Source organism: Hemiscyllium ocellatum, chromosome 14 (genome assembly GCF_020745735.1).
Source record: "Hemiscyllium ocellatum isolate sHemOce1 chromosome 14, sHemOce1.pat.X.cur, whole genome shotgun sequence".
NCBI classification, from domain to species: domain Eukaryota; kingdom Metazoa; phylum Chordata; class Chondrichthyes; order Orectolobiformes; family Hemiscylliidae; genus Hemiscyllium; species Hemiscyllium ocellatum.
The window spans coordinates 26,913,110-26,931,872 of NC_083414.1; the positions used below are offsets into that span (position 1 = coordinate 26,913,110).

The window sequence follows — 18,763 nt, forward strand, 5'->3', positions numbered from 1 at the left end:
TGTAGCACTCCCTCACTATTGCACTGAAATGATAGCCAGGATATTGTCTTACAATTATCTTGACTGGGGCATATACCAAGAATTGTCTCACTCAGTAGTGAGAGTACTATCAGCTGAGCCACAATTTAGCTCCATGTGGCATTAAAGATTCCAACAAAAAAATCCTGTTTCAGCAAAAGAACAGATATTAAAAGTATTTGTACAAACCCTAGGCCTAAAGCAGAACTGTTGCCTTGGGCTTTTTCAGTGCGTGATATCTATTCAGACCAGATTTATTTGCATAGCTTCATAAAATTAACACAACATGGAATGAAAATACCAGATTATCTAAAGAAAATGTAGTTGTAAGAAAATAATCACCTGAAGAGTTATATGTGGAACTAAATAACACCAGAACAACTTTTTGATTTAAGATACACAATAAGATCAGAAAGTATTTGTCAGTATAGCAGAATGCTGATCATATAAAGTTGTACTCACTCCATCCCTTGGGCTGTCTGGCGAGCAATGTCAATGAGCTGAAACATCTCCAGCTTTATTTCCTGCACATGTAAATGCTGATAGAGGCTGTTGCCTTCACACCACTGGGTAACAATAGCCAAGTTAAACTTGGTCATGTAGCCCATAAATAATAAGATGTTTACATGTCGTGTTTTTCTGTGACGGAAAACAAATTACAATCAGAAAAACGCCTGCCATTAAAAATGTCTAATAAGAAAGAAAACTGAATTTTACATATTCTATATTTTTATTTTACCAATTTTCTCACCACTCACATAGTGTTGACTATTTGCTCAGCTGAATAGCTTTTGAGACAGCCATACATTTGACATGTTAACCATGGTAATAAAAGCTAGTTGACAAAATTTTGATTCTTAACATTCAAATTTCTATTCCAGTTCTGGAAAGCAATCCTGAAGATTGATGAGCAATGCAGTGAAACTGAAAAGTCAGGGTGCTGAGATGTATTCATGTACAAATTAACATAATATGGAACATGGTTTGTTGGCCCTGCAGAAAATCTTGGTCAGGCTTTACCTAGAGCAACGTATCCAACTCTGACCTTCTCCAATGGAGATGATTTAAGAAGCTTTGAAGAGGTTGTACAGGTGGGTCACAGGACTAATTCCTAGTACACACTTTTTTAAGTTATCAAGATAAGCTAAACATTGGAATTCTATACTTTAGAGACATGTGTACGTATAGAGATAATTTGACTGACCTTCTAAGATAGTGACGGAAACAGTTTGTATTTCAGTTAGTTTGTCCAAAATTTAATATTGTACAAGGTCAGATCTAGTTCAGCTACAGGAAGATGGTTCTCTTCCCAGATAGTAAAAGACCTCTGGAACAGGCTCTCATCTCATGTAATGAGAAGTTGACTTATTGAATTGCCTCAAATGCGGCTTGCATATCATGTCTTAGTCAGGGAATTCAGGGCAGCGGATTGCCTGGACTAGTCTAATTGCCTAGATGGGTGCAAAGGCAATTTCCCAGATATCTACAGCAAACTAGCCTTCTGGTGCATGGCTTCAGTTGTGGTGTGAAGGATGTTGTAATACACAAGTTATTGCAATTGTGGGGATAGACTGGTTGGGCCAGGGGTCATTCCCTATTAATCATTGTTCACAGATTTGTAATTCGCAGTTCAAACTATGGTCAATTTTTCTCCTCTGTAGCCAGGTTTTAGATTAGATTAGATTCCCTACAGTGTGGAAATAGACCCTACAGCCCAACAAGTCACACCGACCCTCTGAAGATTAACCCACCCAGACCCATTCCCCTACATTTACCCGTGGCTAATTGTATTGAGGTGAGCTGTTGCACCAATACTACAACAGTCATGATTAAGTAAATTAACCCACATAAGACAGCACGGTGGTCCAGTGGTTAGCACTGCTGCCTCACAGTGCCAGGGACCTGGGTTCAATTCTAGCCTCGAGTCAATCTGTGTGGAGTTTCCACATTCTCCCCATGTCTGTGTATGTTTCCTCTGGGTGCTCTAGTTTCCTCCCACAATACAAAGATGTGCAGATTAGGTGAATTAGCCATGTTGAATTGTCCATAGTGTTCAGGGATGTACAGGTTAGGTGCATTAGTTAGGGATAAATGTAGAGTGCTAGGATGTGGGTCTGGGTGGGTTACTCTTCGGAGGGTCGGTGTGGACTTGTTGGGCTGAATGGCCTGTTTCCATACTGTAGGGATTCTATAATTCATAAACAAATCACACCTTTTGCTTGCTATTTCATATAAAGCTTTGAGAGAAATGATCTGTTAATCTTCTGGTAATAATCGTTAAGGGAGGACTATTATTCAAGTTACTGGAATAACTTTCAATTTTCCTTACCTTAGTACCTGAACTTCATTCCGAAAAGCCTGAAGTTGTTCTGGTGTTGGATCTGTCACCTTTAGAATTTTTACAGCTACATCACCTGAAATACCAAGTTCACAACAACTTGATGAGGATAGGGATGGCAAGGTTCGGGAACCTTGGATAAAAGAAATTGAAAGTGTGACAATGCTGTCACTTTTAAAAAGGTTATTTTACCCTTGTTTTGTTTTAAAGCGAGGTCGTCAAAGAAGAGGTACCTAAGAGTCTAGTTTAACAATGAAAAGGGTGTGGCCTGTTCACCCACTTCAGGTTTTACTGTAGTTTATTTTTAGCTGCGGCAGTCACAAGATGTGAGTGTCCAGGGGAGTTGCAAACTTCAGTAAAGAATTCCACTGATTTTCTTCTGAAATCTCTCTGGAAGTTGTTCCCTCCTGCCTATGTGAATCTGTGTTTGAATTTACTTTTTGCTAAGGGATGTGTTTATGGGATGTTACTGTATGTTCCTGATGAAGGGCTTATGCCCAAAACGTTAATTCTCCTGCTCCTTGGATGCTGCCTGACCTGCTGTGCTTTTCCAGCACCACACTCTCTCCTCCCTGTTACTGTATTGGAATAGTTAATTAGTTAAGTTTACGTATCGTGACAGTTAAGTTTTCCAATAGTTCAGATATTCTAAATTTTGCTTTCTTTTATTCGTGTTTCAACTGGAGTGTTTAAATAAATTCTGTTTTGCCTAAAACAGAGTGGTTTGACCAGTTGCATAACAACCTGGAATACCCACATCACATCAGCCTGTAAAATAAGAAAAGGTTAGGTCTAGACTACCTTCTTGAAATATTTTGAGGGGGTCTGGCCTGGTCCATAACAAAAGATTAGTCAAAAAGAAAAAGGGAGCCTACGTAAGCTTTGGGAAACTGAAATCAAACAATGCCCTTGATGAATGGAAATGAAGCAGGCTTCTCCACTGTCAGCACAGTTTTGTAGCTTTGCCCAAATGCCTCAAATGACCACAGAACCACACGATCAACCCTTTAAAAATGATGATGATTACTTTGACTGCTGATATAAAATGATTACTTTGTGTGACCAAACATTATGTACTTTAAACAAATAAATTACTTGGTCTCAGATCATGATATTGAAACTTAATCTTCAATCACACTGTCATTATGCCATGTTAATATGTATTTATTTAAAATTTAACCAAGTAATTATCATCAGATAATAAGAGAACACATAAATGAAAGTTATACTGCAAAACCAATACAAGGCCGTCTATATCTCAGTTCATCTCATCATATTTCGACCATTAATATTTTGTCAGTAAAATCTTTTCAGTTTCTGCAACTTCCTTGGTGAAAAATAAATTGGATTCAAAAGTAACAAATTGAAAAACTGATCAACAAATTTTAATTATTCTCCATCTCCAAAGTAAGATCATCAAGGAATCAGGAAAATGCAGTTCTATGGAGAAATGGGTGAATTAACTTATCAAAGGTGTGTTAAGTATTATGCAAAATTAAAATAAAATCTCCAACAACACTTTTCAACTATGAATTTTGAAAAATACTTTGTTAAAAGGGATCTTTGTTACTTTTGTACCTTCCAGATGCTTTTCTTAACTTTGGCTCTTCCAGTGATATAAGTAAGTCATCAAAGTGAGAATCATCCTCAGCGTTTTTAACCTTTGGACTAAGCAACACTTTGCATGCCAGATCCAAAATAAAAATTTCAAGCGCTGAACTGCCCACTTGCTTTAGAAAGTACTATAAACAGTTCTTTGTTTTGTTTTTACTTATAACAGAAGGCTTTGGCAAAAACCAAATTTTCCTCAGATGCAGCTGTAAGGGTAAACAGCCTGAAACCTGCAGCAATGCTGAAGAAATGGTACAACGCTGAAGAAATGGTACAAGAAGCATCAAGAGCTTGTTTGCTAATGACAGCAGAGGGTTTAACAGTGAGATAGATTGTATGATCAAGAAACTACATCCTGCCTTGGCACTGGCCAGTGCCTTATTTCCCATATGATGCTTAAAATAAACAGGTTAGTGGAACAGACAGAGGGTTCAATTCAATGTGGAAATGTGTGAGGTATTAAAATATCTTGGAAGGAAAAACAAGAAACAGAAGTATGTCCTTAGTGGAAAGATGCTGAAGTATTTGGCTGAGTGTTCAAATACCTAATTTCCTGAGACAGAGTTGGGAGATAAAGTCATGAAAATATCATAAAAAAAAAGGTAAAACTACACAAAGGCAAACTTTACTATATGGAGAAACTGCAGTAGAGACTATTGCATCTTTTAAGAGAATAAATCTTTTGGAGCAAATAAAAAAGGAGGACTTCAGAGTGAGAGCAGTAATTAGTTTTGTTCTGTTTCAGCAAAAAAAGCAGTAGAAACAAAATAAACCAATGGTTTCTTTCTATATAATCTTCTATAGCTGGTAAACAGTTCTAAGCTGTAAAGCTGCCATACTAGAAAGAAAAGGAGGCATATCCAGTTAGCTTTCGATACACATTAGTGCTCAGCTCCAACTCTGGACCTGTTCTGCATTTTCACATTTAAGTGAAGCTATATGTGACCAAACTTGCTACATTTCCATTACGGTACTTTTGCAAACTTCCTCAGCTAATCAGACTAAACAAACCATTCATTATTATCAGCAGTATAAATAACCAGTCAGAGACAGGCCAATTCACCCATATTCTCAAACACCCACCCACTGCGGTCAGGTTTTCAATTCCAAATCATATTCTCTCCAGTAAGCCACAAGCAAGGCAAGGAAAAGTCAATTTGGAAATGTGTTTATTTATTAAATTTTTTAAAAAGAGGGGAATTGAGTTGAAGTCTAAATGCTAGCTTTATGATATGTAGATAAACACTTATACAAAAAAAAGGCATCAATTTAATTCAAATTTTCAGTTGGTTCAGGCAGTAGCAGGTATGTTCTAAAGGCCAAGTGGAAGGGTAAACTACAAGCAACACTTCACATGGTGTTTTATGAACAATTGCGACCTAACTTAGGTCATCAACCTGCAACCATTGGACAAACCCATACACATGACACAAGCTACTGGAAATTGTTGGAAAAACTCAGCAGACCTAGTAACATCTGTGAAGAGAAAGCAGAGTTAATATTTTGGCCCTTTTTCAGAATGCCATATGCAATGGCAGGCAGGTTAGGAGTCAAACACTGCACTCAGCAGAGCCTATTCTCTCTAGACTAATGTTTTCCCTAAAAAAATTAAGTATAACATTCTATGATAAACGTAGTTTTAAGATTCAGCTTCGAGCTTGAGCTATATGTTTATTAAAACCAATCTTTGAGTCACTCACAATTCCATAATTTTTCTTTCCTGATTACAATATATCATTCACCATCTCTTTCTCCTGCTAATTTTAATCTTTCGAATTGACCTCTCAAATATTAATGTTGACCTCTTTCTCTGCATCTTTTCTGGAGCTGTAACACTGTATTCTGCACTCTATTCTGTTACCCTGATGCACTTTGTATAGTATGATTTGCCTGTATAACATACAAAACCACTTCTCACCGTAGCTTGTACATGTGACAACGGGAAATCAAACTCAAATGGAGATGATTCAAGACTTTTTGTTTTGTTATGCATTTGCGGGACATGCGTATCACTAGTTGGGTCAGGCTTATTGCCCATCCCTAAATGCCTTGGAGAAGATGGTGGTGAGCTGTCTTCTTATACTGTTGGAGTCCTTGTGTTGAGGGACCATCCACAGAACTTTAGGAAGGGAGCTCCAGGATCTTGGCCCAGTGACAGTGAAGAAATGGTGATATACTTTCAAATGAGGATGTGTGAGACCTGGAGGGAAATTGCAGCCAGCAATGTCCCTTGCACCTGCTGGTTTGGACCTTCTGAGGTTGGCAGGTTTGGAAGCTGCTGTCAGAGGAGCCTTGGTGTGTGGCTGACAGAGCACCTTGCAGACTGTACACACTGCTGCTACCGTGCATCAGTGGTGAAGGGAATGAATTTTGGTGGATAGAATGGCAATCAATTACTCCCAGGTCTCGTCTTTTTCCATCTATAATTGAGTGCTATGCTGCATAGATGTGTCCCCTGGTCTAGCATACCCTCCAATTTTCTTTCTTTCTTTTGGATGAAATAGTAATAACGAAGGAAATTCAGACAAACACCACCTTGGCTGGGGAATGAGATTTGGCCAATAAATGTCTGGTCTCACCTTCACTGCTGATTTCCTGAGAATAGGAAGTTAAAAATTGGTCAAACTCAATCAGAAAGATGGCAAGTAAATCAATGGGAAAAATATCCCACTGCTTCAATAAAGCATGTTTTAGGAGACTCAGGTTAAGGCTCTTTGCTAGGTAAAGGTACAGCAAGCTTTGCACATAGCTATGCTCCAGCTGAATTTGGAGTGCTTGATGTCCACAATGGGAATAGCTTATTCCCTAACAACCTTCATATTTATATTTTGATTAATATATAAACCTCAATGGAAAAAGAAATTTTACCAAGGTATTCACAAAGGGCAAAATACCTTTCCAAATAGACACCTCAACAAGTTTAGAAACTCAGATGGATTTTCTTCCAGAGTTACATATTTGATGGATAAAAATACAGTGTTCCAATATTTGAATGCTATGTAGGTACACCCTCGTAGTTCAAGATTTGTTATGATCCAAATCATACACTTTATAAAACAAAAAAGCGTAACAACAGTAAGATGTTGGATGGATATAGAAAAAAAAGAATTATGAGCTCCTTACCATGCCATTTCCCTTTGAACACAGTTCCAAAGGATCCAGAGCCTATTCGCTTTAATAATACAACTTCCTCTCCTTTTATTTCCCAATAGTAACTGGAATCTCTTTGAACACGTGGACGCTATAACAGGCATCAAACAATGGCATAAAATATTTTAGAAAACAAAAATGTAATCACTCATTTTCCTGACAGAAATCATTAACTGATCAAAAGTCATACTCCATTAACCTTCTGAAATGTCATTAGGGTTTAACTCTCAAGTTATTCAAATACAATTCTGCAAACAAAATGATGGACAATATGTTTGTAAGGGCTACCTCAATCCATTCCATGTCAACGCAGCTGAGTTAGTGACTTCAGCTGAGTTGAGTAAAAATGGGTTCAGCATTAATTGACTAAGGAAAGAAAGCCCTTCTAGCATTGGTAACTAGAGGTTAATATCCAGAAATTACTACTGTTAGAGTTTGAATAGGTGTAAGAGAGTTAGGATTGCAATTCAACTGCAACATCCATCATTACAAGGCCACCTAGAAACACTCCCTGCCAAAGCTCACTCATGAATAACGTTCACATTGAAAATAGAGGATGGCTTGCAATCATACCCTAGGAGAGCTAACATCATCAGCAAGAGAAGCTAGTGAAAAGTAAAAACTTGAAAGGGAAAGGGAAAGCAAGTGTACTGCTTACACCATCAATTTTTTTAAAAACTCTATTATGTCTCATCTTTTAGAAACTCTTGGTCAGAAACTTCTGAGCCAGAGCATAAATTGAGAAAAGGTAGTTTCTAGATTTATGGGGAGAATGTCTGTTAAAGTACCAGCAGAACTACAAAAGAGTGCAACTGCTTGATATGACTATTCCAAGAATTCAGTGATCCACTAAAATATTTTCACTTATGTACATCCCAAAGACTGCCAAATCCAAAGTCATAAGCAATATGCGACAGGTCTAAATGTGCTTCACCAGTTTCCTTTGACTTACAATCTTCTTTATTCCTTCTGATGTCACTGATGGTCTTCTATCTTTGTGAGTTTGAACTGGAGACTTCTGCTTAGATTCACGTGTTGGACTTAAACTAGGCGGACTATTCGACAGTGCTGGTGCAGGAACTGAAGAAAACATAAACATTGGTTTACAGTTCTTGCTGGGCTTCATTTTTTTAAAAAAGAAAAGCGTTTCAGCTGACCCATAAATAATTTTGGATTTTCATTCTCGCAAGTTTGAAATACCGTAACACTTTATGTAAAAATCCCTACTAAAAATTATTTGTCAACACATAACCCCTATTGTCTATTATGCAATCATTGACTGCACTTCTTGGAGGGGAGTCTTCTGAAGTTTCTTTCGGCTCCAAGTTGACTTGCTGACGATAGAAAAGAAGAATCAGGACAACCCTCTCTGACAAACTAACAATCAAATACTTGAACCAGGAAGTTCCAAGGTAGTCGAGGACACTTATAATGTTTAGTAAAGACTCTCTTGCCTATCCATAAAACTCATCAGATGGAGGTTGAGTTGCCTCCAACTTAGATGCATTAACCTTCCACATCAATGCTATAGAGGCAAAGTCATCCTATCTTTGCCGGCAAGCTATCTGAAATATATTTAATCAAAATATAAACAAAGGCTTAAGGATTCCCAAAGTGTGGGAGTAACTCTGCCCACACTTTGGGAATCCTTAAGCCTTTTCCATTATCAACTGAACCTAAACTCCTTGGTCTTAATTAAGAAAATGTGTACTCAGTAACTCAGTAACTTATTTCACAGTAACTTGGTTTGAAGACTTCAGCACAGAAGTAAATTTTCATGCTTATTAGACACCAGAGCGAACAACTTTTTAAAAATGTGAAGGAGGGTAAAATGTACTGTAAAATGTAAAGGGAATGATACATTAACTTGCAGTCAGCAACCACTCTGATTACACACCACTCTTTTTGATACATTCCCACATGAAAAGGATGGCGTGAATCAAGTGTGTACCATTCCAGCATATCTGCTCAAAGCACTTTGGCATAAGGCTCCAACCTCTCTAACATCAGTCAATGAAAATCAGGCAGTGGTAATAGAGAAAAAATAAAAATAATTATCAATTACCTCTTTGAGTGTGACTTCTAATTACATCCTGTAAAAATAAACAAATATATTATTTGACTATCACCACAACAAATATGTAAAGAATTGAAAAAAAATAGTGGTTAATGCATTTAGCTTATTGGAGTCTAAAATCAGTCTAAACTTAAGTAACATCTTTAATCAAATGTAACTGAAACCAGTTAGACATGAAGAGACCATGCACCTCCTGCTTGAATTACACCTTTATGAGAAGTTCATGCGTTAAAGATAAAAATAACAAATTTGTAGACAATAAACCCAGATAAGTGAATATATGAATGATCAGTATTTCAAAGTAACTGCTTTAACAGAGTTTGGAAAATAGATTTGTACTGGGAAGTGGAGATGATTCTCAACCCCATTCTCTTCCTTTCTCCATGTAACCCTTTGATCCTCTTGCTAATCAAGAACGCCTATCTTGGTGTTAAATACACTCAATGACTTGACCTCTACAGCCTTCTGCGGCAATGAGTTCTAAACATTAACCATCCTCTGGCTGAAGAAATTCCTCATCTCAGCTCTAAAGAGCCATGTCTTCACTCTGAGGCATTGCTCTGAGTTCCTAGTCTCCCATACTAGTGGAAACATCTTCTCCATATCCACTTTATCCAGGCCTCTCAGTATTCTATGAGTTTTAATGAGATTCCCCTCATCCTTCTCAACTTCCCAGCATACAGGCCAACAGTCCCGAACTGCTTGTCATATGACAAGCCCTTCACTCCCAGGATCATTCTTGTATGTCTCCTTTGGACCTCCTCCAAGGCTAGCACAACATTCCTCAGATACATTCCTCAAACCTGCTCACAATATTCTAATTGTGGTCTGAGCAGAGCCTTATACAGCCTCAGAAGTACATTTCTGCTCTTGTATTCTAGCCCTCAAAATGAGTGCTAATATCTGCCTTCCTAATTGCCAACTCTTGAGCTAGGACTACCAAGTACCTTAGTGCTTCAGATTTCTGAAGCCTTTCCTTATCATATAGATAGTCTATGCGTCTTCTTCCTATCAAAGTGCATAACATCACACTTTTTCACATTGTATTCCATCTGCCATTCCTTTGCCCACTCTCCTAGTTTGCCCAAGTCCTTCTGCAGCCTTCCCGCTTCCTCAACACTACTGAACTCTCCACCTATCTGTGTCATCTGTAATTTTAGCAGCAATATCCTCAGTTCATTCATCCAGATAGTTAATGTATAATGTGAATGAGGAGAGGGGATGGGCCGAGTGGTATTCTCCTTGGACTTTTAATCCAGAAACCTGTGTAATGTTCTGGGCACGAGTCTTGCCACGATATATAGTTGAATACAAATTCAGAGAAAATATGGAATTAAGACTCTAGGAGACCATTACTCCTTTGCTGATTGTTCAAAAAAAATACCATCAGGTTCACAAATTCCCTTTAGGGAAGGAAAATGCCATCCTTACTGGGTCTGGCCTACATTTGACTCCAGACCCACAGCAATATAGCTGACTCCTAACTGCCCTCTGGGCAATTATGGATGAATAATAAATGCTAGCTCAGCCGCTGAGGCCCTCATCTTGTGAATGAATTTTAAAAACAGTTGTCCCAATACTGACCCCTGTGGAACTCCACTACTTAGTCATCAGCTGCAATCCTGGAAAAGAGTCCTTTATTCACAGCCTCTGCCTTCTACAAGACAGCCAATTCCCTATCCATGCCATGTAAGAATGAAAACAACACTTCTAACCAATGACATTGACAAGGTTATTGATGAAGCAGCTGAAGAAGAGTGGACCTAGGACAAATCCCTGAGGAATTTCTGGAGGCATGTTCTGGGGCTAAGACCATTTGGTACACAATAACCATAATACTATCTGTGCTTGGTTTGGCTCGAGAAAATGAACCCACCAGCCTCCAAATCCCACGGAGTTCAATTTCTAAAGAGTTCTCCAATGCTACATTGAGAAAATGTTGGCTTAGCGTCAAGGACAATCATTTTCACTTTACTTCTGACAGTCAGCACTTTTGTACATGCTCGATCCAAGACAATAAGAATGTCTGAGCCAAATGATCCTGACAGTATGAACACTGGACATCAGTATGCATGTTATTGGAAAGTGAGTACTGTTTGATAGCATTTTCAACAACATCTTCCAAAAGCTTTCAGATGCATCTGTGTGTTTTCTCACCTTAGTCAGGTAGATGCACATATTGAATTTTGCACCGGAATGGTTTTGCTAGACCTGCAGCTGGTTTTGCAGCACAACATTCAGCACCACAGCCAAAATGTTGTTGAGTGCCTTTACTGAATGCAGTGCCAATAGTCACTTATTGATAGCACAGAATAAATCAATTAGTTGAACAAAGGGAGGTCTAATGATGGGAGCTCAGTGGAAACAAAAGTGAAATATCCACTTGGCATGCCTGGCGGAAAGTACTTGCCAACCCTTCAGCCTATGGTCTGCATTCATATGCTGGGCTCCACCATCATTGAGTATGAAGGTTTTCTTAGGACGTTCCATTCCTATTAGTTATTTAATTGTCCAACATCAATCAATTTCATGTGACAGCAGCTTTGGAAATGCTTAACTCTGTCAGTTGCAGGCTACTTCTGTTATTTAACATGCATGTAATTTTGTGGTGCAATTTCCCCAGATTGGCAACTTAATTTAGTGTGCTCAATGTTGTTTTCTGGGATGCTCTTCTACATTCTTCATTCATTAGGGTTGGTCCTCTGATTGTGCCTTCCAAAACAATAAGGTCTGATCTCAAAATTAAGAGGGGACTCTGAGTTTGCAAAGACTATTTGCTGTTCACTTCAAACAATACAGTCACACACAGATGCATCTACCACAAGCAGATTGGGAAAGACGTGGTCAACTCTAGATCCTTCAGTTTGACAGACAGGTCCTTCAGGACTCAGCCAACTTGGTGAACAGTGCTGCTGTCCCTGGACATGCTTGTTCACGGAAATTCAAGTTTCCTATCCAGAACACATTCTTTGCTTCCTTTACTGTGTCTGCCTTGTATATCTGACTGTTAGAATATGTCTAACTTCATGAGTTCTTGTACAAAGGTCATAATGCCATTGTAATGCTAACCTGTTGATGCATTCTATGGTTGACACTCAAAATTAATCAATCATCTTTGCTGATAACAGGGCTGATGACAAACTCATAAGTAACAATTCTAAAACTAACAGGAGCAATAAGCAATCTATTTGCTTCGACTTTTGTAATTTTGAAAGCACTTTTTACCTTGTTAAGCAATCTGCAATGAATTTTCTGAACTACATTTCAAATTCAGAGAAGACTCTGGTATCACCCAGACTTGAAAATTTAACTGCACCCCCTTCCACTGAAACTACGAACCTTGAAAAGTGAACAATACCTTTGCAAACTTTCCAGAGAAGTGTTAGATTTCAGGATTTGCAGGACTATTAATGCTTTTCTACAACAAATTGCTTGACAAATAAATAACAACTGAAGAAACCATAGTTGGTCAAGATGTAAAAAGTGGCAGATGCACTTATGTATCTGTGTTATAAATTTCCAATATTCACAGAATTAATGGAAACGGTCATGAAAACATTCCAATTTTCAATGCAATTTTCATTCCATGTATTCAAATATATAATTCAAAAGATTATAAAAGGAAATGGCTTTGGGCAGATTCTTTCGTTCTGGGTTTAAGTCTGGAAGCAGGCCTGTAACTTCATGTCACTTCCCCTTGAGGGATGGTCACATTTCCTCAGGTAATCACGCAGTTTTCAGCTCTCTATATATGCACATATGTTTTTGTGTGACTACAACAGTGGAAATATTGGAACAGGGGAAACAGGATGTTCTTGCCTCTGCTGATAGATTCAGTTTCTGCTCAATGCTCTTTGTCACCATGTGCCCTGGTTGCCTGGATTTTGCAGTTCTACAAACTCTTCTGCAGCCTGTGCCTGCTGTTGCTGCTGCTCAATCCCACAGTTCCTCCACAGTTGGACCTTGGCCAGAACTGCAGTACTGTCTTGTGCCATTCTGCCATATTGAAGAGATCTGTGAATGCAGTGCATTGATGCACGCAGTCATCATTCTCTTTGCAGTTTATCCCCCCAAACGTACTCCAAAATATCCCTTCTAAACATGCCACTTTTTTTTTTAAAAACTCTCCTGCCTTCCTTTCATACCAGCATGCCCCAGTGGAGAAATCCAAGATGTGTGGCTCCAGAGAACAATTTGTTGTAGCCAAATACCCATGCGAATGGAAATAGTGTGCATGCCTGGCACACTTAACACATTTCAGTTCACCAGCCCAGTCAGCTTTCCTACAATGATATTGGATCACAACCATATTAATCACAGTAGCATGAGAAATCTGTCACCTTGAGCTGGGAAAATAGAGGCTCTGTTCTTGAGACTGTTGCCCAAATCCACAAGGGTTGCATCACGAAATATGAAGCAGCCCATGATTTTTTGTGGCTCCTAGACCTCATGGGATCTCATTGGGTTGTGACGCCATGGAGCAATGCCGGTTCATTGGGAATGGCTCAGCAGAGGATGGTTCTCAAAAGGACTCATGATTAATAGGATGCCTTTTCAGTTGACTAACGGTCCAAAGCATTAACTCCACCCACCCAAAAACAGTGTCCTCGCACACCTGCTGCTGCAATTTCACCAGAACCTGCAATTGTTTTCTTTGGGAGATTATGGTGCATTTCATATTTACTCAGTACGCTCAACCTCCCCAATCATCATCAGAATATAGGCATGACCTAATGTCTAAAACATATTCCTTTAGATTCACACAATGTTAACCAGGAGAAGCAAACCTTGCCAAGAGTACAGACCACCTGAAAAAGAAAGTGAGCTTTTCAAAAAAAAAATGACATACACATATGAGGAAGTCATCCAACTTGCCATCCACTCTGCTGCCCTTACTGCTGTAGAGAAACACTTTCTAAATTTGGAAGTAAAAATATTGTCTCCCATTTATGACAACACACATTTTCTTCCTGGCAGAGGTACAGAAGTATCCTTGTCTACAAGCAAAAGCAATCCTACTCCATTCATCCTCCCAGGCAATGATAAAATACAAACCCCAAGAATCCTCTATATCCTTCAAGAGAGTAAGGAATGCTGTAGGAGATTGATGCCTCAGACCAAAAAGACTTGGACAAGGTGAAACTACAGGATAAGTCATTCGTGGTCAAATGTTCATGGTTCATGAAGTACCATAAAATAACTTTGGGGTAGACAAAGAATGAAAAGATGAGGAAAGACTTGACCCAAGTGGTAATGCCACTGGACTAAAAGTCCATAACCCTGGTTTAATATACTGAGGACATGGGTTCAAATCCTACTATGAGAAATGATAAAATTTGGACTCAATAAAATAAAACCTAGAATAAATAAAAAAGCTAGTACAATGACAACTTTGTAACTACCATCGACTGAAGAGTGCTTTGCTGGTATATGGTAGATGTTGCAGATAAGATCAGTGATGGAGGGAGATGGCACATGGGTTATCAGATATGGAACTGATGATCTTTGTGCAGGACAAGACATGTCTATACCTGCAGTGGTTTAGGGAGATGATGAGAGGCACGAACATGTCCTTCTGTTCCACTCTTTTCCAGCAGTTGGTACCTCAACTCAAGTCTTGTTCCCATTCCTCATCGAGACCAAAGGAATCCCTCAGCGAAATGTTCATGGCCAAGCACTCCCTTTCTCTTGATGACTCATTAGGTGTCCAATTAGTTGAAGTCACACAGCACTTACTCTTTTTAGACAAAATCCTGAGAGATGTTGGAATTAATTTTGGTTGAGTATTGGTGAATCTTTGATAGTGCCCCAGAAATACACCCACTGGTGTTTCAGATCTTTTACAGTTCCAGAAACAGTAATCATAAAATACCTTACCAATATCAATAACAGTTTAGTCCTAAATAGCTGGTTGCAGTTAAGAAAGGGCAACTGTGAAATTGCTAGGCACCAAAATACTGTACAACCCTCTTTAATGAGCATTAGCATCCAGCAGGCTTTTCTCTAGAGTCGCCTTTCAACTCTTTTACTAAAATGGTGCCATATGCGAAACTGACATTGCAATTTAAGACATAGGAACAGAAACAGCCATTAGGGCCTTGAGCCCGTTAGGCTATTCAGTGAGATCATGACTTACATACCTGACTTTTGCCCTATATCCCTTAAACACCTTTGCATACAAAAAGCTATCAATCTCAGATCTAAAACTTACAATTGATATAACAATCATGAAAAATAGTTTCAAATTTCTACCACACTTTCTCTTTAAGCGTTCCTATTGTAAGACGTTATCTTAGACAGTCCTTTGCATCTTTTATGCTTAAAATATTTGGGAACAATTTCCCCTGGCACTCAAGCTATGATGGTACAATGGCTGCAAAAACTTCGAAAAGTAGAGGAAATATTTCTAATAAAGTGAACAATATGGGGAACAAAGCATAGCTATTCATAATAAAATGTGTGAAAATTAACTGATTAATTATTTTTAATGACATATGAAAATAATATCTATTAACCACAGCCAAGAGTAGTCTATAAAAGTTCAAAGCAACTACTCTTGTTTTTTCAGACATGCAAGTTCAGGGAGTTCCATCAAAGGAACAAGAATAAGAACTCTTATACCTCAATAATGCTATTATCAATTGGCATGGTGGTGCTGGACATGTGAACATTGGGAGTGGATGAAGACCTTTGCCGCTGGCAGAGCTGACCTTCAGTAGACGAGAAAGGCATGGGACAGTTGAAGGCATGGGAGGTGGAATGCCTGTACTGCAAGCTGAAAATGAGAACAAGCACAAGCTAAGAACTGTCAAGGAAGTAGACAACAAACCTACTTAAATATTCTCCTTTGAAATCACTTTAGTGCTTTTCACTTACCTCTCAGGAAGTCGAGAAAAAGACTCACGTACTCGCCGTGTAGTCATTTGTCTAATAGATGGCACTACCCCATCAGAAGTGGAGAAGAGTTTAGAGTTTGGTGTGGTTGCTTGATAAGCTCTGACAGAAAATAGAAAAATGCGCTAAAAAGAATTCAATAGAACAACCTAATTTATTTACAGCAACTAATTAAAAAAGATGTCCCTGAATACAAGATAAATTACAAAACTATCACATACCTATTTCAAGAAAGAAATGCATTTCCCATAAAATAAAATAAGGAGAGATGGCTTAAAAACAGCAGTCTTTTGAGATAAAGTCACTAGAAGGGCCAACACAGCCATGAGTCCCTTGTATTTGGAACACAGGATTGCAGTACTCTGTGGCAAAGGGGGTTAATAAAAGGTCACAATACATCAACTCTTTCTTTCCTTTACAATGGGTAAGAAAGGTAAGCTGCAGGAGGATTAGGAGAGGTTAATCAAATGTCTGCTGAAGTGTGGTATTAACAGACTATGACCCAGCTTTTCACCCTCAAGATAGGGGCAAGATTCAGCTAATACAGAGAACGTCCACAAGAATGAGATCTTCATTGACAAGGATGAGTGCTGGATAAGTTAGACCAACTAACCTAGGAAAAGTCTGGACATAGCCACAGTAGATCCTGAGGTAGGATATTTAAAAAGGTCCATCTCAGTGTTGTGGGACTTCATCCTAGTAATAATAAAAATGCTAAGGCCCTCCAACCGTCGCATCTCACACACTCGGCAGGCTCCATTTCCACCTGCTCATGCAGAGACTAAGGTATTTCAAGAGACCATAACACCAGAAATCATGGGAGCAGTAGTAGGCCATTCAGCCCACTGAGTCTACTCCACCATTCATGACTGATCTGATAATCCTCAACTCCACTCAACTCCTGTCTCTTCCCATGAAACCTTGATTCCCTTACCGTGTGAAGATCTGTCTATCTTAAGTATATTCAAGGTTAAAAAGCTCACCTCTACAGCTCTCTACGACAAAGGATTCCACAGATTCACAACCCTCCTAATCTCTGTCCTAAGTGGGCATCCCACTAATCTGGGATTATTCCATATAGTCCTAGCTGTCCCACAGGGGAAGCAATCTCTCCGCAGCCAACCTGTTAAGTCCATAAAAATCTTATAAGTTTCAATAAAGTTGTGTCTCATTTTTCTACACTCTAATAAATACAAGCTTAGCCTACTCATAGGTTTGGGGAATGGGTCTGGGTGCATTACTTTTCGGAGGGTCTGTGTGGACTTGTTGGGCTGAAGGGCCTGTTTCCACACTGTAAGGATTCTATGATTCTATAAACCTCTATTCACAAAACAATCCCTCCATAATTGGGATCAACCTAGTGAACTTTTTCTGGACTTCCTCCAAGGCCACTGTATCTTTCCTAAGACAACGGCACCCAAAACTGTCCACAGTATTCCAGCTGTGTCCTAACTTGTGTCTTGTACTGTTTTAGCAAGATTTCTTTATCTTTACACTCATTTTTCTTTGAAGTAAAGAACAACATTCCATTTGCCTTCACTATTCCCTGCTGAATTTGGATAGCAGATATTTGCGATTTATACATAAGGACTCCCAAATCCTTATGTGCTATAGTTTTCTGCAGTTCTTCCTCATTTAAACAATATTCAAATAAAAGACAAAACATTGCAGATGTCAGAAATCTAAATCAGATAATGCTGGAGAAGGTCAGCAGGTCTGGCAGAGAAAAACAGAGTTAATGTTTCGAGTCCGGTATGCCTTCTTCAGAACCATTCTGTTTATCATTCTCACCGCTTGCCTTGCAACATATTTTTGTCCAGTTCTGGGATTAGGGTTTAAATGGGCAGGATTAAAGAAATAATGGGCAGGATTCAAGAAGGAAAGGATAAGAAAGTGGGGGAGCGGAATGCAGTCACCATCTTGGGGACATTGTACGTACTTCCAAAGTGTCCAGGCCCACTAAGCAGGAACCTGTACCCCCCTTGTTTGATACCACCCCTTTTGGCTTCCACATCAGCTTTGGCTCCCTCCACTGCACATAAAATATTGATTATGGTTGGGTGAGCTTTTTCCATGGTCTCGTCAACTCCAGTAAAGTTTCAGATAGGTCAGAGGCAACTGGGTAGACAGTGGGAAGACCATGGGCTAGATTTGATATAGCCCTGTTTCAAACCCACCAGTGACAGAACTTAAAATCCAGTCCATAATGCCATTCAAAGCCAGGACTCAGACCCCGAGATCATGAAGTGAGTTGACTGCCTTATTATTTAAATTGCAGGTTATACCAGGAGCCAATTGTTTTGATTCAATATTCCCAGCTTTCACCAGCTCTGCAGAGCTTATATACAGGCACAATCTAATTGTATATAAAGAAAGGTATTATCTTCACAGTTTTCCACCTCACAAGAGAGGCTCAACCTGAAGAACCACTTAACATTTCAAAAGTTCTCAAAGTACCTCACGTTACTCCAGTCGATACACATGGTAGGCACTTTGGTGCTACAGTGCTCATGAAACTTGTAGCCGCAGGTCTGACACCGAAAGCCATTTAGAAGAAATTTCTGACAGATATCACAGAATGCCAACTTCAGAAAGGTTTTGCGGACCTTTGAACAAGATAAAAATGAAAACTTTTTCAATTGGCAATGCTACTAAAAAGTGTGCAAACTGAACTC

At 39.0% G+C, this 18,763-nt stretch overlaps 1 protein-coding gene across 1 annotated transcript in view; it reads right to left on the reverse strand.

Moving 5' to 3' along the window:
- Positions 1 to 18,763, reverse strand: part of raf1b (Raf-1 proto-oncogene, serine/threonine kinase b) — a 101,931-nt gene that overhangs the window by 25,488 nt on the left and 57,680 nt on the right. Inside the window, exons 5-12 of the mRNA XM_060835539.1 lie at positions 18,546 to 18,694; positions 16,071 to 16,190; positions 15,816 to 15,969; positions 9,183 to 9,210; positions 8,070 to 8,197; positions 7,091 to 7,208; positions 2,348 to 2,432; positions 481 to 657 (exon numbers count right to left, since the gene is read on the reverse strand). Of these exons, the coding sequence (XP_060691522.1) occupies positions 481 to 657; positions 2,348 to 2,432; positions 7,091 to 7,208; positions 8,070 to 8,197; positions 9,183 to 9,210; positions 15,816 to 15,969; positions 16,071 to 16,190; positions 18,546 to 18,694 (959 nt within the window). The remainder of the gene's footprint in view (positions 1 to 480; positions 658 to 2,347; positions 2,433 to 7,090; positions 7,209 to 8,069; positions 8,198 to 9,182; positions 9,211 to 15,815; positions 15,970 to 16,070; positions 16,191 to 18,545; positions 18,695 to 18,763) is intronic.